This window comes from Salvelinus alpinus, chromosome 16 (assembly GCF_045679555.1).
Source record: "Salvelinus alpinus chromosome 16, SLU_Salpinus.1, whole genome shotgun sequence".
Lineage (NCBI taxonomy): Eukaryota > Metazoa > Chordata > Actinopteri > Salmoniformes > Salmonidae > Salvelinus > Salvelinus alpinus.
Genome location: NC_092101.1, coordinates 52,676,701 through 52,699,449, shown reverse-complemented (window position 1 = coordinate 52,699,449; position 22,749 = coordinate 52,676,701). Strand labels below are relative to the sequence as shown.

The window sequence follows — 22,749 nt, the reverse complement described above, 5'->3', positions numbered from 1 at the left end:
AACGTCTCCTGTAGGCTACCTGCACACATCGGTCCAAAACATCTCCTGTAGGCTACCTGCACACATCGGTCCAAAACGTCTCCTGTAGGCTACCTGCACACATCGGTCCAAAACATCTCCTGTAGGCTACCTGCACACATCGGTCCAAAACGTCTCCTGTAGGCTACCTGCACACATCGGTCCAAAACATCTCCTGTAGGCTACCTGCACACATCGGTCCAAAACATCTCCTGTAGGCTACCTGTACACATCGGTCCAAAACGTCTCCTGTAGGCTACCTGCACACATCGGTCCAAAACATCTCCTGTAGGCTACCTGCACACATCGGTCCAAAACGTCTCCTGTAGGCTACCTGCACACGTAGGTCCAAAACGTCTCCTGTAGGCTACCTGCACACATCGGTCCAAAACGTCTCCTGTAGGCTACCTGCACACGTCGGTCCAAAACGTCTCCTGTAGGCTACCTGCACACGTAGGTCCAAAACGTCTCCTGTAGGCTACCTGCACACATCGGTCCAAAACGTCTCCTGTAGACTACCTGCACACGTCGGTCCAAAACGTCTCCTGTAGGCTACCTGCACACATCGGTCCAAAACGTCTCCTGTAGGCTACCTGCACACATCGGTCCAAAACGTTTCCTGTAGGCTACCTGCACACATCGGTCCAAAACGTCTCCTGTAGGCTACCTGCACACATCGGTCCAAAACGTCTCCTGTAGGCTACCTGCACACATCGGTCCAAAACGTCTCCTGTAGGCTACCTGCACACGTAGGTCCAAAACGTCTCCTGTAGGCTACCTGCACACGTCGGTCCAAAACGTCTCCTGTAGGCTACCTGCACACGTCGGTCCAAAACGTCTCCTGCACACGTCGGCTACCTGCACACATCTACCTTTTGGTAGAACATTTTGATGATCTGATCGTAGTGTAATGAGAGTGAGTCCGTGGTGGTCCGGTGAACCCTCAACCTTCTGGCCCGTAGTCCCGTGGCATCGCCTGTGTCACAAAAGCTGAAGTGGCAAACTAGACATCCACATTTATAAACACACGGTCACTACATAATTGTTATTACATTATTAGGAGTTCATTCTATGAGGGGGGAGGGAGAGCAGTTTATTTACAGTATAAGGGGAGGGTCAGGTGAAAATAGTTTTTACGTTGGGGAGGGTCAGGTGAAAATAGTTTTTACGTTGGGGAGGGTCAGGTGAAAATAGTTTTTACGTTGGGGAGGGTCAGATGAAAATAGTTTTTACGTTGGGGAGGGTCAGGTGAAAATAGTTTTTAACGTTGGGGAGGGTCAGGTGAAAATAGTTTTTACGTTGGGGAGGGTCAGGTGAAAATAGTTTTTACGTTGGGGAGGGTCAGGTGAAAATAGTTTTTACGTTGGGGAGGGTCAGGTGAAAATAGTTTTTACGTTGGGGAGTGGGAGCAGTTAGATTAACAAGAATTTAAGTTTTCTGCCAATATCAGATATGTCAATGTCCTGGGAAAATGTCTTGTTACTTCCAACCTCATGCTAATCACATTACCCTACGTTAGCTCAACTGTCCCGCGGGGGGGACACCGATCCCGTAGAGGTTTAAAAAAAACTTTTGGGCATGAGATCCGTGGAATAGGTTTAAAGTGTAATATTATTAGTTTACAATTTCTTCTTAACCCTGGGCAACATGGGCCTGGGAGGCTCACAGGCAACAAACCAAATCAAATTTTATGCTAAACATGTGTATGTGACATATGTTATTGCGGGTGTAGTGAAATGCTTGTGTTTCTAGCTCCAACAGTGCAGTAATATCCAACAATACACACACATCTAAAGTAAAAGAATGGAATTAAGAAATATATAAAATACTAGGACAAGTAATGTCAGAGTAGCATTGACTAAATACAGTAGAATAGAATACAGTATAAACATATGACATGAGTAAAGTAGAATGTTAACATTATTAAAGTGACTAGTGATTCCATGTCTATGTAAATAGGGCAGCAGCCTCTAAGGTGCAGGATTGAGTAACCGGGTGGTAGCCGGCTAGTGATGGCTATTTAACGGTCTGATGGCCTGGACATAGAAGCTGTTTTTCAGTCTCTCGATCCCAGCTTTGATGCACCTGTACTGACCTCGCCTTCTGGATGATAGCGGGGTGAGCAGTCTGTGGCTCAGGTGGTTGTTGTCGTTGATGATCTTTTTGGCCTTCCTGTGACATCGGGTGCTGTAGGTGTTCTGGAGGGCAGGTAGTTTTCCCCCGGTGATGCGTCGGGCAGACCGCACCACCCTCTGGAAAGCACCCTGCGGTTTCGGGCAGGCTTTTAATTTTTTTTTTTATCTCACTTGAGTTGTGTTCTGATTATGAGGGGGTCCCTGATGAATTTGCTATCACAAAAGGGGTCCCATAAAGTTTGAGAACTCTTGCTCTAGTCGACTCCACAACAATGGGAACATCCGTGGAACAAAGCTAGTGTCTTCACAGTACATATAAAACAAAAATGACTGAGAATACAGTTTCCTTGAAGTGGATTTACTAGAATAACAGAGAACTCATGTACAACAGCTGAATGTTCAGGCCCAAAGTGTCTGATCATAACATCTGAAAAAGAAACATAACATGTTTTCATGAAGTACAAAACCTCCAAAATTAGCCAAAAGAGACAATGAAAAAAAAAAAAAAAAAAGTTAAAACACTTTCATATACAACTTGTTATATTTTGAACACAAATCCGTTTCATTGTAGTTACACGACAAGCACAATACTTCCCTCTAAAACCAAACGCATAATGTACGGTCTTCAATCACACCGTGAAACTCACCATCCCAGTCAGACATTTCAATACATTACCCACTATGCTAGTCAGCCATTTCAAAACATTACCCACTATGCTAGTCAGCCATTTCAATACATTACCCACTATACTAGTCAGCCATTACCCACTATGCTAGTCAGCCATTTCAAAACATTACCCACTATGCTAGTCAACCATTTCAATACATTACCCACTATGCTAGTCAACCATTTCAAAACATTACCCACTATGCTAGTCAGCCATTTCAATACATTACCCACTATGCTAGTCAGCCATTTCAAAACATTACCCACTATGCTAGTCAGCCATTTCAATACATTACCCACTATGCTAGTCAGCCATTTCAAAAACATTACCCACTATGCTAGTCAGCCATTACCCACTATGCTAGTCAGCCATTTCAATACATTACCCACTATGCTAGTCAGCCATTTCAAAACATTACCCACTATGCTAGTCAGCCATTACCCACTATGCTAGTCAGCCATTTCAATACATTACCCACTATGCTAGTCAGCCATTTCAAAACATTACCCACTATGCTAGTCAGCCATTACCCACTATGCTAGTCAGCCATTTCAATACATTACCCACTATGCTAGTCAGCCATTTCAAAACATTACCCACTATGCTAGTCAGCCATTACCCACTATGCTAGTCAGCCATTTCAAAACATTACCCACTATGCTAGTCAGCCATTACCCACTATGCTAGTCAGCCATTTCAAAACATTACCCACTATGCTAGTCAGCCATTACCCACTATGCTAGTCAGCCATTTCAAAACATTACCCACTATGCTAGTCAGCCATTTCAAAACATTACCCACTATGCTAGTCAGCCATTACCCACTATGCTAGTCAGCCATTTCAAAACATTACCCACTATGCTAGTCAGCCATTACCCACTATGCTAGTCAGCCATTTCAAAACATTACCCACTATGCTAGTCAGCCATTACCCACTATGCTAGTCAGCCATTTCAAAACATTACCCACTATGCTAGTCAGCCATTTCAAAACATTACCCACTATGCTAGTCAGCCATTACCCACTATGCTAGTCAGCCATTTCAAAACATTACCCACTATGCTAGTCAGCCATTACCCACTATGCTAGTCAGCCATTTCAAAACATTACCCACTATGCTAGTCAGCCATTTCAAAACATTACCCACTATGCTAGTCAGCCATTACCCACTATGCTAGTCAGCCATTTCAAAACATTACCCACTATGCTAGTCAGCCATTACCCACTATGCTAGTCAGCCATTTCAAAACATTACCCACTATGCTAGTCAGCCATTACCCACTATACTAGTCAGCCATTACCCACTATACTAGTCAGCCATTACCCACTATACTAGTCAGCCATTACCCACTATGCTAGTCAGCCATTACCCACTATGCTAGTCAGCCATTACCCACTATACTAGTCAGCCATTACCCACTATACTAGTCAGCCATTACCCACTATGCTAGTCAGCCATTACCCACTATGCTAGTCAGCCATTACCCACTATGCTAGTCAGCCATTACCCACTATGCTAGTCAGCCATTACCCACTATGCTAGTCAGCCATTACCCACTATACTAGTCAGCCATTACCCACTATACTAGTCAGCCATTACCCACTATACTAGTCAGCCATTACCCACTATGCTAGTCAGCCATTACCCACTATGCTAGTCAGCCATTACCCACTATACTAGTCAGCCATTACCCACTATACTAGTCAGCCATTACCCACTATGCTAGTCAGCCATTTCAATACATTACCCACTATGCTAGTCAGCCATTACCCACTATGCTAGTCAGCCATTTCAATACATTACCCACTATGCTAGTCAGCCATTACCCACTATACTAGTCAGCCATTACCCACTATACTAGTCAGCCATTACCCACTATGCTAGTCAGCCATTACCCACTATGCTAGTCAGCCATTACCCACTATGCTAGTCAGCCATTACCCACTATGCTAGTCAGCCATTACCCACTATACTAGTCAGCCATTACCCACTATGCTAGTCAGCCATTACCCACTATGCTAGTCAGCCATTACCCACTATACTAGTCAGCCATTACCCACTATGCTAGTCAGCCATTACCCACTATGCTAGTCAGCCATTACCCACTATGCTAGTCAGCCATTACCCACTATACTAGTCAGCCATTACCCACTATACTAGTCAGCCATTACCCACTATACTAGTCAGCCATTACCCACTATACTAGTCAGCCATTACCCACTATACTAGTCAGCCATTACCCACTATGCTAGTCAGCCATTACCCACTATGCTAGTCAGCCATTACCCACTATGCTAGTCAGCCATTACCCACTATGCTAGTCAGCCATTACCCACTATGCTAGTCAGCCATTACCCACTATGCTAGTCAGCCATTACCCACTATGCTAGTCAGCCATTACCCACTATACTAGTCAGCCATTACCCACTATACTAGTCAGCCATTACCCACTATACTAGTCAGCCATTACCCACTATACTAGTCAGCCATTACCCACTATACTAGTCAGCCATTACCCACTATACTAGTCAGCCATTACCCACTATACTAGTCAGCCATTACCCACTATACTAGTCAGCCATTACCCACTATACTAGTCAGCCATTACCCACTATACTAGTCAGCCATTACCCACTATACTAGTCAGCCATTACCCACTATGCTAGTCAGCCATTACCCACTATACTAGTCAGCCATTACCCACTATACTAGTCAGCCATTACCCACTATACTAGTCAGCCATTACCCACTATACTAGTCAGCCATTACCCACTATACTAGTCAGCCATTACCCACTATACTAGTCAGCCATTACCCACTATACTAGTCAGCCATTACCCACTATACTAGTCAGCCATTACCCACTATACTAGTCAGCCATTACCCACTATACTAGTCAGCCATTACCCACTATACTAGTCAGCCATTACCCACTATACTAGTCAGCCATTACCCACTATACTAGTCAGCCATTACCCACTATACTAGTCAGCCATTACCCACTATACTAGTCAGCCATTACCCACTATGCTAGTCAGCCATTACCCACTATACTAGTCAGCCATTACCCACTATGCTAGTCAGCCATTACCCACTATGCTAGTCAGCCATTACCCACTATGCTAGTCAGCCATTACCCACTATACTAGTCAGCCATTTCAAAACATCTCTGCATGTAACTCTCTATTATACAGACTCTCATTCATTATCAAATAAATATCTGAAAATAACAAACACTCCGTCAATATTTTCATCATCATTAATATACACATAACACAAACAGTACAATTAAGTCTGTTGTGCCCCATCTTCCATGATAAGAAATATTAAATATTGAAACAAAAATTGTCATTTGGCACCACATCGTAAATCACACAGGCAAGACCATATAAATGCTGAAAAATGGAAACAGAACAGGAAGTTCTAAATAAATACAGCGGTATTTTAAAGATGCGTCACGAAGGTTTTATTTCTGCCAGTAGTTGTGAAAGTAACGCCCCCCCCAAAGCGAGACATTGTTGAGCAACGCCATCCACTTCATACGATGCGTTACAGTCTTGTTTTCCCCCTTCACATGATGATGTTACCGATTCCAATTCCTACGACATGTTTTAAATTTGTAAGTGCTTTTAAGATTCCGTTCAACCTCTGCTTTTTGACGAGAAGTAACTTGAACTGAATACCAAAATAATACCCAAAATAAACTCTAAAATAGGAAAACCGATAAGACCTGAGCTCTGTAAAAAGTAAAACAAAAAGAAGGGGCCATCAGGCAGTGTTGTCTTCCAAATAGCACCCTATTCCCTATATAGTGCACTACTTTTGTTCAGGACACATAGGGCTCTAGTCAAAAGTAGTGCACTATATAGAGAATAGGGTTCTATAGGGCTCTAGTCAAAAGTAGTGCACAATATAGGGAATAGGGTTCTATAGGGCTCTAGTCAAAAGTAGTGCACTATATAGGGAATAGGGTGCCATTTGTAAGACACACAGTGTTGAGTCTTCTTCAGTGAGAACATATTCCTAGAGGGATTTCTTTCCAGACAGTGATTTCAGACTTAAGCAACAGGAGGGTTCTAGTTACGTCGTCCACCCAGCTTCAGTGCTCCGACAGAGATGGAGGGTGTGGTTGAGTAGCTGTCATAGTACCAACAGTTCCACCTCTATAGCTCCCAGCACCTCTTCCACCCTGTCCTCCCGTAGCGCTAGGGCAGAGGTGGGTCGTGTTCATTAGGCACGTAAGCAGCAGAAAACAAACACAAACAGGGAGGGACTACACCCCCCCCCCCCCATTGACTTGTCCACAGAGAAACCTTTACATGTTCTTCTTCCGTTTGCAAAAAAAAAAATTAAAAAAGTTTTAAAAACATGCTCTAACGAACAGATCCATGACGTTGGTGATGGAACAGGAAGCCCGGGCTAGGCCCGATCCTTACGTTTCAGTTTGTTAGACTTTTTGACAGCTCCGTTCTGGTTGAGTAGCTTTAGGACCTTGTCTTTGTGGTCCAGAACCTTCATCATAGTGTCCCGGGCCTCTGTAACCTGGTCCATCACTAGCTTACAGCGCTGCATGTTACCCTGCACACAGAACCAACATTCAGTTAGGCCTACATGACAACACTGTACAAGTATCACACTATGGAGTAACACTGAGTATAAAAACAAAATCGATGCACTGACATTGACTGGACTCCCCACTCCTCAACTGTGACTGTGCTAAATGAACTTGTGACTTTTGTGTGACATGTGAGCCGTCAAAATGATTTCCTCTTGAAGGACAATAAATGTCAGCGCTCAACCAATCAATCAACCAATCAATCAATCACTTAATCAATCAATCAACCAATCAATCCTCGTACCTGTACAAGTTAACCTATATGATGTATTTGTTACAGTACCCACATCCTGTATGAGTTAACCTATATGATGACGTGGTTAAGAAAGAGTGTTTTGAATACTGATGTTAACCTTTCTGGTTATAACCTTTTTCAGCAAGACAGATCTTCCAAAGGTGGTGGAGTGGCAATCTTTACCAAGGATCACCTTCAGTACTCGGTTGTCTCCACCAAGTCTGTTCCCAAACAATTTGATTTGCTGGTTTTAAGCATGAAACTTTCAAATAGCTCTTTGTTGACTGTTGCTGGGTGTTATCGACCTCCATCAGTACCGGCCTGCACCCCACCTGCCCTAAGTTCTCTCCTGGCCCCTTACACTAAGTCTGAATATGTCCTGCTTGGTGACCTAAACTGGGACATGCTTAAACCACCTGACCAAGTCCTAAAGCAAATGGGACTCCCTAAATGTTTCTCAGATTATCACCAATCCCACAAGGTATGACTCCAAACACCCATATAAGGCTAAGCTCCCTTGTTGTTATCCTCACAAATAACCCTGATAGGTATCAGAGGCCAAGTCCTTCATGACCTGACCTCTGTAAATTGGTATAGAATCAGCTTGATCCCCTCTGTCGAAGACGCTTGGACCTTTTTGTTGTTGTTGATTGTTAACAAACACGCCCCCATAAAGAAAATGAGAATTACTCCACCTCAAGAATTCTATTTGGCGAAATGCTCTGCACACACATACTCAGGCAGACTGGCTCTCGTTCAGGCAAATGACAAATAAGTGTACTCAGACTATCCGGAAGGCCAAAGTTAGTTACTTTAAGGAGCACTTCTCTCTCTCTGTGGGTCTAAACCCCAAGAAGTTCTGGAAAACGGTTAAAGACCTGGAGAATAAACCCTCCTCCTCCACAGCTGCCCATGTCCCTTAATGTTGACGATGTGGTTGTTACTGACAATAAGCACATGGCTGAGCTCTTTAATCACCACTTCATTAAGTCAGGATTCCTATCTGACTCAGCCATGCCTCCTTGCCCGTCCAACATTTCCTCATCACCCACCCCTTCTACTGTGACTAGCTCTGACGCTTCTCACTCTTTTTCCCCTGACCCGCTACAAAGTTTCTCCCTGCAGGTGGTCACTGAGTCCGAGGTGTTAAAGGAGCTCCTTAAACTTCACCCCAATAAAACAATCTGGGTCAATCTGGTTCTTCTTTAAGGTTGCTGCCCCTATCATCACCAAGCCTATCTCTGACCTGTTTAACCTGTCTCTCCTTTCTGGGGTGGTTCCCATTGCTTGGAAGGCAGCCACAGTTCATCCTTTATTTAAAGGGGGAGATCAATCTGATCCTAACTGTTATAGGCCTATTTCTATTTTGCCCTGTTTATCAAAAGTGTTGGAAAAACTTGTCAATAATCAACTGACTGGCTTTCTTGATGTCTATAGTATTCTCTCTGGTATGCAATCTGGTTTCTGCTCAGGTTATGGATGTGTCACTGCCACCTTAAGGTCCTCAATGATGTCACCATTGCCCTTGATTCTAAGCAATATTGTGCTGCTATTTTTATTGACTTGGCCAACGCTTTTGATACGGTAGACCATTCCACTCTTGTGGGCCGGCTAAAGAGTATTGGTGTCTCTGAGGGGTCTTTGGCCTGGTTTGCTAACTACCTCTCTAAGACTGCAGTGTATAAAGTGTTTAAAGTCAGAACATCTGCTGTCTCAGCCACTGCCTGTCACCAAGAAAGTACCCCAAGGCTCGATCCTAGGACCCACGTTCTTCTCAATTTACATCAACAACATAGCTCAGGCAGTAGGAAGCTCTCTCATCCATTTATATGCAGATGATACAGTCTTATACTCAGCTGTTCCTCCCCGGATTTTGTGTTAAACTCTGTACAACAAAGCTTTCTTAGCGTCCAACAAGCTTTCTCTGCCCTTAACCTTGTTCTGAACACCTCCAAAACAAAGGTCATGTGGTTTGGTAAGAAGAATGCCCCTCTCCCCACAGGTGTGATTACCACCTCTGAGGGTTTAGAGCTTGAGGTAGTCACCTCATACAAGTACTTGGGAGTATGGCTAGACGGTGCACTGTCCTTCTCTCAGCACATATCAAAGCTGCAGGCTAAAGTTAAATCTAGACTTGGTTTCTTCTATCGTAATCGCTCCTCTTTCACCCCAGCTGCCAAACTAACCCTGATTCAGATGACCATCCTATGACCATCCTACCCATGCTAGAAAATGATGTTGTACATTTACTGTTACTGTACCCACAAACCTGTATGAGTTCGTTAATGCGGTGCAGCTCGTTGTCGACCCCGGCCCTCTTCTTAGGGATCAGCCCCTCCTGGAGGGACGTCAGTCTGCTATAGACATCATGCTCCAGGTTTGACTAGGGGTCAGAGGTTAGAGGTCAGAGATCAGCCTGGAGGGACGTCAGTCTGCTATAGACATCATGCTCCAGGTTTGACTAGGGGTCAGAGGTTAGAGGTCAGAGATCAGCCTGGAGGGACGTCAGTCTGCTATAGACATCATGCTCCAGGTTTGACTAGGGGTCAGAGGTCAGAGATCAGCCTGGAGGGACGTCAGTCTGCTATAGACATCATGCTCCAGGTTTGACTAGGGGTCAGAGGTTAGAGATCAGCCTGAAGGGAAGTCAGTCTGCTATATACATCATGCTCCAGGTTCGACTAGGGGTCAGAGGTTACAGATCCAGCCTGGGGGGACGTCAGTATGCTATATACATCATGCTCCAGGTTCGACTAGGGGTCAGAACAGGGTTAGAGGTCAGGGGTCAGGGCAAGACTTAAGGGTTCAACAAGACATTAAGGAACATTGACATAAGTACTGCATTATATTATCCAAAATATGAAATACACATTTCACTGTTTTTCACTAATTAAAACGTCACTAAATGTCCTCTGGTGGCTGCCAATGAGAACTGAGAGACGTATCCTCAACGTCACTAAATGTCTGCAAATGAGAACTGAGAGACGTATCCTCAACGTCACTAAATGTCTGCAAATGAGAACTGAGAGACGTATCCTCAACGTCACTAAATGTCTGCAAATGAGAACTGAGAGACGTCTCCCCGACGACACTAAATGTCTGCAAATGAGAACTGAGAGACGTCTCCCCGACGACACTAAATGTCTGCAAATGAGAACTGAGAGACGTCTCCCCGACGACACTAAATGTCTGCAAATGAGAACTGAGAGACGTCTCCCCCACGACACTCACCAGCTGCATGAGCTGAGCAACACACAAGTGCATCCTCCATCCCTGAGCTCGCCGTGCTACTTCTCTCTGGTTGGCCACGTCCTGTAACGACTCCTTCTCCTCTGATACAGACACATAAATAGAAAACATGACCAAACTGACCCCGCTTTAAATGATGTGCAGCTTTATGAAGGCTTCATAAACACTACATAAATACATTATCTAGAACCGTACGTCATGGTTTATAAATGTGGCATAACCAACCCCAATGTCAAATGTGACATAACCCACTATGTAAAATATATAAACTTGTGTTTTATAAAGGGTGGCATAAGCACTACTTAATAAAGACCTTATAAATCATATTAAATTGAGGCTTCACAAAGCATTTATAACCCATCATGCATCTTGATAGAGCACTGTAACGCCAGAATAGTGGGTTCAATTCCCAGGACCACCCATATATGTAAAAATGTATTCACACATGACGAAGTCGCTTTGGATAAAAGAGTCCGCTAAATTGCATAAAAATTATATTACTCTAAAACATTTCTAGCATGGTCAAACTTCTTTCAACTCTTTGGTGCATTAGTCAATATTAATCCTGACCTCAACTTCCCCCACAATGCTGTGCAGCAGGATAACTCCAAAGCGCAGTCATGCATAGCAGCAAAAAAAAAGAAAGTTGTTGAGGCCTTTTAAAAGCTGTTTTTAGCCTACTTCATTGACAGTGACTGGCATTGTGGCTGCCAATGGAATGGGCCAGCAATACTATTATTCAGAGCCTGGTATGAAATGACAACGTATATACATTATACTGAGCCTACTGAGTAATCCCCTACAATACTTTTACTGTAGCACACCCTGTAGGCTGCTCTGAGAGGTGTGTGTGTGTGTGTGTGTGTGTGTGTCATCAAGGTTAGTGTTTCTGTAGGTTGGGGGCTTTCATCAAGGTTAGTGTTCCTGTAGGTTGGGGGCTTTCATCAAGGTTAGTGTTTCTGTAGGTTGGGGGGCTTTCATCAAGGTTAGTGTTTCTTTATGTTGGGGGCTTTCATCAAGGTTAGTGTTTCTGTAGGTGTCAAAAGCGTTCCACAGGAATGCTGGCCCATGTTGACTCCAATGCTTCCCACAGTTGTGTCAAGTTGTCTGGATGTCCGTTGGGTGGTGGACCATTCTTGATACACACAGGAAACTGTTGAGCGTGAAAAACCCAGCAGTGTTGCAGTTCCTGACACACATAAACCGGTGTGCCTGGCACCTACTACCAGACCCCGTTTTAAGGCACTTAAATATTTTGTCTTGCCCATTCACCCTCTGAATGGCACACATATACACAATCCATGTTTCAATTGTCTCGAGGCTTAAAAATTCTTCTTTAACCCGTCTCCTCCTCTTCATCTACACTGATTGAAGTGGATTTAACAAGTAACATCAATAAGGGATCATAGCTTTCACCTGGTCAGTCTATGTCATGTTTTGTAATACTCCGTGTATAAGCCTGGGATATCAACCATTCACAGGTGGCCTTAGTGGGAGTGACTATATCAAATCAAATGTATTTATAAAGCCCTTCTTACATCAGCTGATATCTCAAAGTGCTGTACAGAAACCCAGCCTAAAACCCCAAACAGCAAGCAATGCAGGTGTAGAAGCAATGCAGGTGTAGAAGCACTATAGAATTGTATAGGAGTGACCTTACCTGAGTAAAGGATTTGTCAGTCACTGGTTAACACAGTCAAAAAGTCTGAATTATAACTCAAAAAGTTAATTTAAACGTAAGCGTAACTAATAAAGGCCAGGTTTCATGTGTTGGTCCGTCAGACCTTTCCGCACACTTGGTTGGAAGTGTCTGGGAACGAGATGAGCTGTCATGTGACTGACATCCCTTTACGTTAAAGAGTGTGCCATCCATCTTCAGCACGACACAGCACCCTTTATAAAGCACACGATTATATCACAGTTGACATAGTGGCTTACGTTCACAGTTGACATTGGTGATTACATCACACAGTTAAGCCACATTTATGAACCCTTTATAAAGCATGACATACGGTTATAGATGCTTTGTAACACATTTATGTAGTGCTTATGAAGGCATTATGAAGACTTTATAAGCTGAACGTCATTTAAAGCGGGACCTAAAAGCTTATACATGCTTATAACAACTTATCCTCTGACATATACAACCAGAGTTCCAAATCAGCGAGTAAAATAACTTAATAGTAACATACTTAGAGCGACATAACATTAGAAGCCTCATAATAACACATTATAAAGGCTCACACCTGCTTATAACACCTTATATGCGTTCCAGAACATATTTAATCAAATACACTATGTCTGCTAGTCAGAACCGCTTCATAAGATGTAGAAAAAAGGACATTCTGAGAAATAAAATAAAAACATTTTTTTTAAAAGAGCATAAGTTTTTGTTCAGCGTTCTGATTGGACCAATACTGACCTTTGATCCGGATGTCGCTGTACCTCTGGAAGTGGTGATAGGCCGCCTTCCAGGGGTTCCTATAGTGACGCAGCAGAGTGACAGGTGGGCGTGGCCTGACAGGGACGTAACGTACCCCTTCCTCATCTGAGACAAATCACAGCAAAGCACTAGTATCAGAACTGATACGACCTGGAATGTCACTTTACTTCCTGAATTGACTGAAATGGAATTTGACCCCACCGTGGTGAGTGCAAACTGTGCATGGTATAGAGGGAGCCACCTACCCACATACTCCCTGGGAGGGGACTCTCTCCTCTTAGCCCTGCTGCCCAGGGGCCTGTGGCCCATAGCCCTGTCCTCATCTGTACTGTTGGTCTCCAACATCTCAGTCTCTTCTGTGGAAATGACGTGTTGCTGCTTGCGAGGCTTCTTCCTGGGGGAGGCACCAGGAACCAGGTCCCCTGAGGAGGGGGCCCCGTGAAGAGACCTGGTCTGGTGGGGCTGGGTGCTGAGGCCCGAGTTCGCCGAGGGCTGGGGCACTGAGGAGAGGAGAGGAGGGACAGACATGTAAATCACAGTGCAGGGCATGTCAACCAGGTTTATTTCCTTGTTTAAGAAAGATAAATGGGACTGGGGAACTTTCACAATGAATCTTTCCTCACATTAAGGTTCGGCGATGTCTAGAATGACGGAGCAGATACGGCCCACGACATCTCAAAAAAGGCTCAACAGTAAGTTCTGGCGTCCCAGAACCACTCCCGCTGTACCTGCCTAGTCTCCTCCCTGTTCACTTTGGGGCCCAGCTGGTTGAGAGAATGCCAAGAGTGTGCAAAGCTGTCCTCAAGGCAAAAAGTGGCACTTTGAAGAATCTAAACTATAAAATATATTTTGATTTGTTTAACACTTTTTTTTGGTTACTACATGATTCCATATGTGTTATTTCATAGTTTTGATGTCCTCACTATTATTCTACAATGTAGAAAATAGAAAATGAAGAAAAACCCTGGAATGAGTAGGTGTGTCCAAACTTTTGACTGGTACTGTATGTATTAAACATTTTGGCTATGGCAATTATGGAATAGTCTATTTGCATGTCACCCTGCTGTGTGCTGCTAGACTCCGGCGGTGCAGTCAAATTCAAACATGCTAAAACGTCGTTTGTGACATCACGATGTCGACACCATCATCGCTAGATGATGCAATCGTAAAAAGAATCGCACAACCCTACCTCACATCCTCTTTCTTCACCTCTTTCTCAAAAACGGATTGGAGAACAAGGTCTCGAGAGGAAGGACTACGGGAAAGGAGAAAGGACGTGAGGTATTACAGAAAGACGAATTGAGATGGAAACGTATACACGTTACCTGGTTGATACATCTCCATAGACTCCGTCTCCTGCTTGATTTTGACCTCTGTGTGGGCGGAACCTCCGCTGCATGCTGCCGTGCTACTGGCTGCGGGCTGGGTGGGGGAGGCGACAGTCTTGGCCATGGAGGCGGGGCCAGTGGGTGTCACGGCCATGGCAGCCGGCAGGGCAGAGAGGTGGGCAGTGGAGCTGGGCTGGGAGGGCGGTGGAGGACCACGGGGGGCCAGCAGGTTGGAGGGGATAGCCTGGGATAGGTGCTGCTGGGCTGGGGAAGAGACCGCCTGCTGCTCCGCTCCTCCCTGGGAGGGTAGAGCCTCCACTGCAGCCATGACTAGGACTGGAGGAGCCACCATGGTCATGTGAACCTCTGCTTTAGGCTTCACTCTGACAGGGAGAGAGCGAGAGAGGCTTGTTAGACTCACTCTGAGAGAGAGAGAGAGAGAGAGAGAGAGGTATGTTAGACTCACTCAGAGAGAGAGATGAGAGTCATACTAATATGGATATGTCCCAAATGGCAATAGGGTGCCATCTAGGAAATAGGGTGCCATCTAGGAAATAGGGTGCCATCTAGGAAATAGGGTGCCATCTAGAAAATATTTTTTTATTTAACTAGGCAAGTCAGTTAAGAACACATTCTTATTTATAATGACGGCCTACCAAAAGGCAAAAAGGCCTCCTGAGGGGACGGGGGCCTGGGATTAAAATTAAAAAATAACATAGGACAAAACACACATCTCGACAAGAGAGACAACACTACATAAAGAGAGACCTGAGACAACAACATAGCAAGGCAGACAACACTGCATGGTAGCAACACAACATGGTAGCAGCACAAAACATGGTACAGACATTATTGGGCACAGACAACAGCACAAAGGTCAAGAAGTTAGAGACAACAATACATTACGCAAAGCAGCCAGGTAGGATGCCATCTGGGAAAATCGGGCGTCATCTAGGAGGCAGCCTATATTCATTACAGGACAGGCATGACCCAGGCTTTGAATGAATGATTCATCTGAAGGCTCACCCTGCAGCTCTTGGTTGTCCTGCTCCTCTCACTCCTCCCTCCACTCTGCCGCTGTGAGCCTCACCAGACACCGCCGGTATCAGAGTCTTACCAACACCACACCTAAACACACACACACAGACACACACACACACACACACACACACACACACACACACACACACACACACACACACACACACACACACACACACACACACACACACAGGCAGAGACACACAGACACACACACACACACACACACACACACACACACACACACACACACACGTTAGGCTGGGCGATATCGAATTCATTTGAATGTATATTTTAGAGCAATGTTCCACATGCCTGCAAATCACAACAATCAAGTTGTTTTTCATTTTTCTCTCCTTCTGTTTTTATGAGCGTTTTTGTAATTCTTTGGGCTCGTCTCCTTCCCTCCTTTTGCGCTGTGGTCACCAAGCCCCTCCAGCATTTCAGCCCCATACTGTTACGTGCTAGCTGGCTAGTCTTGTGTTTTAGACATTTGCAACTAGCATACAAATAGTCATTAATATAACCCATTGAGGCAACTTGTTCTAAATCAGATAAATAATCATTATGTTTCCCAGACATGTTGATTTCAACATGTAAACAAAGTGCCCAGGCTGTGTTGTTAAAGAGACAGACAGGAGGAGAGTGTATTCATAATTATTCAACTCTTCTATCTTGTTAGCGAGCAAATTGATCCAAGTTGGCTAGACTTTAAATATAAAAAGACGAGCTGGCTACTCACTAACACGTGGGGCTTGTGTTTGAGAGATTATGTTTATGAACAGGGGTTCTCCAAACTGTTTCACTCAGCCCCCCCTTCCAGCATTGGGGAACATCCCAGCCCCACCACATCTATTTCGATGGGTACAAGCTCTGTTCATGACACCAACTGTTCACCCCCCCCCTCCTCTTGTTGGCGGAGAGAACATTTTGCAAGTTTAAAGCTCATTTCTTGCTATTCTACACATTTTGTCATGAGGTGCGGAGAACACTTTGCAGTTTTAAAGCAAATTCTATTCATTTTTGCCATGTCTAATGTGTATTCATGTGATATTTGAGTGAATTGAACATTACAACAAAATATATGGGCTTAAAAAAAACGAGCAAAAAATAAAGGTTAGCTGACAGGGGCTCGTTGATCTGGACATTTCTGACACGTTTTAAATATCTCTCTAAGTTCCCGCGCCCCCCCTGGTTCAGTGGGTGGTGTTCAGCAGGCCTGACACAGAAGACAACAATGAAGTCCTATCTAAACTCTTTTATTACACAGTTCCCTAATGAACATGACCCTGGGCTCAGAGGCTCACCTCACCCTTCATTGGCTGGCAGATTAATTGATTAATTGACCGACTGATTGACTCACCCCTCATTGGCTGGCTTCTTGCGGAGGATGCTGGGTCGAGGGGAGGAGACCAAGGTGGGCGCTCCGCCTCCAACTCCGCCCTGGGGGTGTGTCTGTACCATGGTAGCAACGGGCTGTGTGGCGCCAAACGGGCCAGCTACAAACGTACTGCCGTCAGCCAATACCATCCCTGTAGAACCGACACCGAACAGAACACAGGTTCAAATGTACAGCCATATACTCATCATCAGATTTGACCAATTATCATTCAATAACATCACCTTCAGCAGATGCTTTTATCCAAACATATATTTTTGTACAATATTATGTGTTTTCAGGTCCCTGTGGGTCATATTCAATATTTAAAGTATGAGATGCTGCTTCATGAGGCCATGTTTAGCGTTAGTATACTGTAGATTACCAGATGGTTTGGCCTCAGGCTGCTGCCCTGCGATTGGTGCCTGCTGAATCCCCTGTGTGCCGATTGGACCAGAGCTATGTAAACCCTGCACTCCCATTGGTGCAGGCTGGATGCCCTGGGCTCCCATTGGTTGAGGCTGGATTCCCTGGGTGCTGATTTGTGCAGACTGTAAACCAATCCTGTCGACGGCCATCAGCTGCATGGGGTTGAGGTGAAGGGTAGTAGGCACGGCCACAGCAGGCTGGCTGGGCAGAGTAGAGCTAGGGGTCTGGGGCGTCACTGAGGAGAGGAGGAGGAGGGTGTCAGTCAAAGCAGACCTGGGACATGATGCCAACTGATCCTTAAGGTATTCACTATTTTATTTTTTTATTATTATTATTTTTTGTTAATTATTAATGTTTTTTATTATTATTTATTTATTTTATTTCATTTATTTATTATTATTATAATTATTTTGTCATTTTTAAAATGTATTTTTTATAATTATTTATTACAAAAAACACAAGGAAGGGGTAACATTAAAGTATTAGAACATGAAGGACAAACAATACAGCATCAAGACACTATCAAACATGTATCAGTCTTTCCCCAACAGAGCCATCCTTATGTGTCAGGGTGTCTACTACTACTATCAAACATGTATCAGTCTTTCCCCAACAGAGCCATCCTTATGTGTCAGGGTGTCTACTACTACTATCAAACATGTATCAGTCTTTCCCCAACAGAGCCATCCTTATGTGTGAGGGTGTCTACTACTACTATCAAACATGTATCAGTCTACAACAGAGCCATCCTTATGTGTGAGGGTGTCTACTACTACTATCAAACATGTATCAGTCTTTCTGAGCCATCCTTATGTGTGAGGGTGCGTGTGCATGATAGTGATATAAAATATATGTCATAGTTTCCTTTTTCATGATCACAATCTTACTCTTTGTGTATTGGGCAACGTATTCCCAAGTCAATTCAAAAGATACATTTTTTTTTGTACCCAAGAATTCACCTGGGTACTGTCTGATGGTGGACACGGAGCTGGTGATGGGGGTGTAGGTGTGTGTCCGGGGGTACGGAGAAGAGGAAAAAGTAGGCAGGAAGTACTGGAAGTGCACCGGCCTGTTGTCACTCCTGGCCTCGATGGTGACAGGGTTAGGAGAGGAGCGGTTGCCAGAGATGGAGATCAGGTTGGTCCTCTCTACAGGGTAATCTGATTGGACACGGGGGGAGGTGTGGGCTATGGGCTGGTAGTCTGATTGGACATGGGGAGAGGTGTGGGCTATAGGCTGGATCAGGTTGGTCCTCTCTCCAAGGTAGTCTGATTGGACACGGGGGGAGGTGTGGGCTATGGGCTGAGGTACCACTTTAGCTGTTGGTACAACACAGGAAGGGGGAATTATGATACAACACAATACACTTCAGCTGTTGGTACAACACAATACAGATATAAATACTATTTAAAGGGACATCCAAATATAAAATAAATAATGAATACAAAAAGCCCACTAGTGGCTTTGAATGTGTCTGAGTATTTTGTGCACTAGTTTTCAATGCATCCGAGTTTTAAATCAAAGTTTGCTTAGGAGCTAGAAGCAGAGCTGCCATATCTGTCCGGTGCCATCTTACTTACTTATACATGCTGTTACTCACCAACTGGAATGGTAGAGGTGGACAGTGCTGTGGCGTGGGAGGAGTGGGAGGGCATCGTCATGGTGACGATAGTACCGCTGGTCACCTGGGTGTGTGACGCAGTGCCTGAAAGAGGATCATGGGACAGAGAACATCATTTGTTTCAATGAGGAATCGTTAAAGGGCGACTGCACTTCCTGATTTGGCCTTGTTTTTAGATTTGGTTCATTGAGAAAATGTTAGCGGCCCAATCAAACGCGAGTTGGTTTCGGGCTGTGGTTTGATGTGGGTCTCGTGTGTTCGCAGACGGTAAGAGTTAGCCAAATGATTTAGCCAAATAGTGTACGACCGTGGCGAAAGTGGTTGAACTTTGGATAGCCCATCTCCGGGGCTAATTAGGGATCATTAAATCAAATCAAATGTTATTTGTCACATGCGCTGAATACAACAGGTGTAGACCTTACAGTGAAATGCTGAATACAACAGGTGTAGTAGACCTTACAGTGAAATGCTGAATACAACAGGTGTAGTAGACCTTACAGTGAAATGCTTACTTACAAGCCCTAACCAATAGTGTAGGTAAAAAATGTTAAAAAATAAAATAAAAGTAACAAATAATTAAAGATAACAAATTACACAATGTAAATGAGACAATATTTTCATTTGCACACCTTTTAGTTCTCATTTAATGCTTTCAAAACGTGTATAGAATTTATAGTTGGTTTGAGGCAGTGTTTTCCCGCTGCAGTCATTTACATGTGGCGCTGCTCCGTGGCAAAATTATTGTCGCCACGACACCAAAATATGGGACATAAAATAAATACAAATCTGACGATGCGCACTTTGAAGATGCTAGAACTCTGAAGATGCTAGAACTCTGAAGATGCTAGAACTTTGAAGATGCTAGAACTCTGAAGATGCTAGAACTCTGAAGATGCTAGAACTCTGAAGAAACTAGAACTCTGAAGATGCTAGAACTCTGAAGATGCTAGAACTCTGAAGATGCTAGAACAGTCCACATTAACTTTTCCTCTGCAAACTAAATGAGAAATGACTAGATAAATCACACTACCCCATTATAGAACAGTCAACCTATTTACCTAGTCATGTAATGGTGTTATTAAACAAAACCAGACAACTCCATAGTAGAATAGTTGATCTATTTACCTAGTCATCTTGTTGTTGTGTGTCCTATGCCAGATTAATATTCCTCTCGAAGCGCATTCAAGTTACGAGTGCCATTAGGGAGGGAAACATGCATTCTGACAATTGCGGGGAAAACAGACATTTTAATGGCCTCATTCAATCCTCAGAGGGATCCCAACTTTCCATTCCTACTCATTTCTCAACTCCTACATATGTGAACTGTACCAGTTTTTAGCAGCAGCATATTTAAACAAGTTTGGAGTGAGTGCAAAAGGGGAGTGGGGCTAAATGTAACATGGGGTCGATTGTAGGGTAACTTGGGGGTAAAATGCCACCCAACCTCAAAATCATTTTTTGGGGAGTGACTTAAATTGTGATGAGACAGATTACATTTTTAGTTGAGCAAGATTAGTGGCAACCAGGGAAAGTATTGGGGGGGGGGGGGGGGGGGTGACATGAAGGGGTGTCTGTGAGAAGTACAGGCAGGGGGCGTTATACCCCGGGTGGCGGTTTACCCCAAGTTACCCTAACATGTTATACATTCAATAGGATGCAAACTAGTTAAAATATCACATTTGGGATCTAGATAATGATTTGCCTATTTATTTATAGCCATTAGCGATAATGCTAATTTTCTAATAGCATATATTATAATACGGACCATGCATAGGCTATATGCATGGTCCAATACGTTAAAATAATTTAAACAAATTATACCAATAGCCCATGTAAGTTGGGCTGATTTCAGGAAGGTAGACATTGCATTATTGTATTTAAAATGTATTTTGGAGTAGAGTGACCTTTTAAAATGTTTGAGTCACCCAGATAACATGAACTATGACAAATGTGTAGAATTGTAGGAAATTTGCTTTCAAACAGCTAAATATTGGTCACTGCGGCTAACAGGAGGGCCTCTAAAATTTTTGGTCGGTGACAACACAATTTTGATCCAGAAAAAGACCCTGGTCAAACCTTGTACAAGTACCTGACAAAATAAATGAAACACAGACATAAGTGTCTTTAAATCGGGCGTTGGTCCACTACGAGCTGGAGTTGCCCACCCCTGGTTTACATAGTTGTCATGCTCATCAAACCATTCAGTGACCACTCATGTGGTTTGGGGATAGCCATGGTAGCTAAAATAATGGCCTGTCCAGCATTTTATACATGCCCCTAAGCATGATGGAATGTTCATTGCTTAATTAACTCAGGAACTACACAGGTGTAAGCACCTGCTTTCAATATACTTTGTAACCATCATTTACTCAAGTCTTTCCATTATTTTGGCAGTAACCTGTACACTGTAATTTACCGATGGTCCCTAACTAGCCCCATAGGGATATCCAAAGTGAACCCAACTTTACACTGTAATTTACCGATGGTCCCTAACTAGCCCCATAGGGATATCCAAAGTGAACCCAACTTTACACTGTAATTTACCGATGGTCCCTAACTAGCCCCATAGGGATATCCAAAGTGAACCCAATTTTACCACGGGCATTACGATCGGGTCACATGCAGCTGCACTCCGAATTGATCATTACTTGATGCTGTGGGCAGGATTGAAACAAACCCAACTTTACATTTACGTTGTGACGCAGTCACGACCACAAACCTCACAAAAAAATAAATAATAATAATCTGTTTTAGATGAGAGAATCATCCTATTTCCACTTTGTAGTCAATTTTGACAGTAGAATAAATGTTTCTGACTCATATTGAGGCCGTTTTCTAAATTAAGTTGATTTTTAGGGGCTGTTGGTCTTTAAAAATGTCTAATGTTATTCGTCTTATTCATTATGATCTAAACAGGATAAACTGATCCTATATCAAGCACTCTCTGACTCTTTGTAAATATGAGTCCTAGAACGGTGACCTCATAGAAAAACATATTAAAACTCATCACTAAAATGTAATTGAATAGGATCTGTGTGGGTGGTGTTACCTGTAGTGGTTGTGCCTGGGCCAGTGTTGGTTAGAATAGGTACCACCGTTGCTGCAGCCACCGGAGTCCCAGAACAGAAGATGGATTTCTGTAACACAAGGAAGTGTATTTTCTTCTATTTTTCCTGTCGAAGTGTCACCAGAAAACCTGACTTGAGGAGAACAACCGTAGAACATCTTACCCTCCCCTCCGTATGTATTTGGACAGCGAAGCTAAAAAAAAATATATTAAAAAAAGGTACATTTGGCCATATACAGTACTCCACCATTTTGGATTTGAGATCAAATATTTCATATGAGGCGACCGTACAGAACGGCACCTTTTATTTGAGGGTATTTTCATACATATCTGTTTTACTGTTTAGAAATGAAAACACGTATACATATATAAAAATACAAAACACACACACACACACACACACAAAACCAGTCAAAAGTACTTATTCAAGGGTTTTTCTTCATTTTTTACATTGTAGAATAATAGTGAATACATCAAAACTATGAAATAACACATATGGAATCATGTAGTAACCACCCATA

At 43.6% G+C, this 22,749-nt stretch overlaps 1 protein-coding gene across 2 annotated transcripts in view; it reads right to left on the bottom strand.

Moving 5' to 3' along the window:
* Positions 1-6,272: 6,272 nt before the first annotated feature.
* Positions 6,273-22,749, bottom strand: part of LOC139541672 (histone deacetylase complex subunit SAP130-like) — a 35,161-nt gene continuing 18,684 nt past the window's right edge. Inside the window, exons 10-21 of one of the 2 annotated variants that reach the window (XM_071346591.1) lie at positions 22,211-22,298; positions 19,141-19,245; positions 18,500-18,859; positions 17,497-17,775; positions 17,097-17,265; positions 15,719-15,820; positions 14,690-15,075; positions 13,610-13,864; positions 13,344-13,469; positions 10,904-11,004; positions 9,942-10,055; positions 6,273-7,400 (exon numbers count right to left, since the gene is read on the bottom strand). In XM_071346591.1, coding sequence (XP_071202692.1) covers positions 7,242-7,400; positions 9,942-10,055; positions 10,904-11,004; positions 13,344-13,469; positions 13,610-13,864; positions 14,690-15,075; positions 15,719-15,820; positions 17,097-17,265; positions 17,497-17,775; positions 18,500-18,859; positions 19,141-19,245; positions 22,211-22,298 — 2,244 coding nt within the window. In that variant the 3' untranslated portion in view covers positions 6,273-7,241. Of the gene's footprint in view, positions 7,401-9,941; positions 10,056-10,145; positions 10,283-10,903; positions 11,005-13,343; positions 13,470-13,609; positions 13,865-14,689; positions 15,076-15,718; positions 15,821-17,096; positions 17,266-17,496; positions 17,776-18,499; positions 18,860-19,140; positions 19,246-22,210; positions 22,299-22,749 lie in introns of those variants that run through there. The other variant, XM_071346592.1, reaches the window with a different exon arrangement.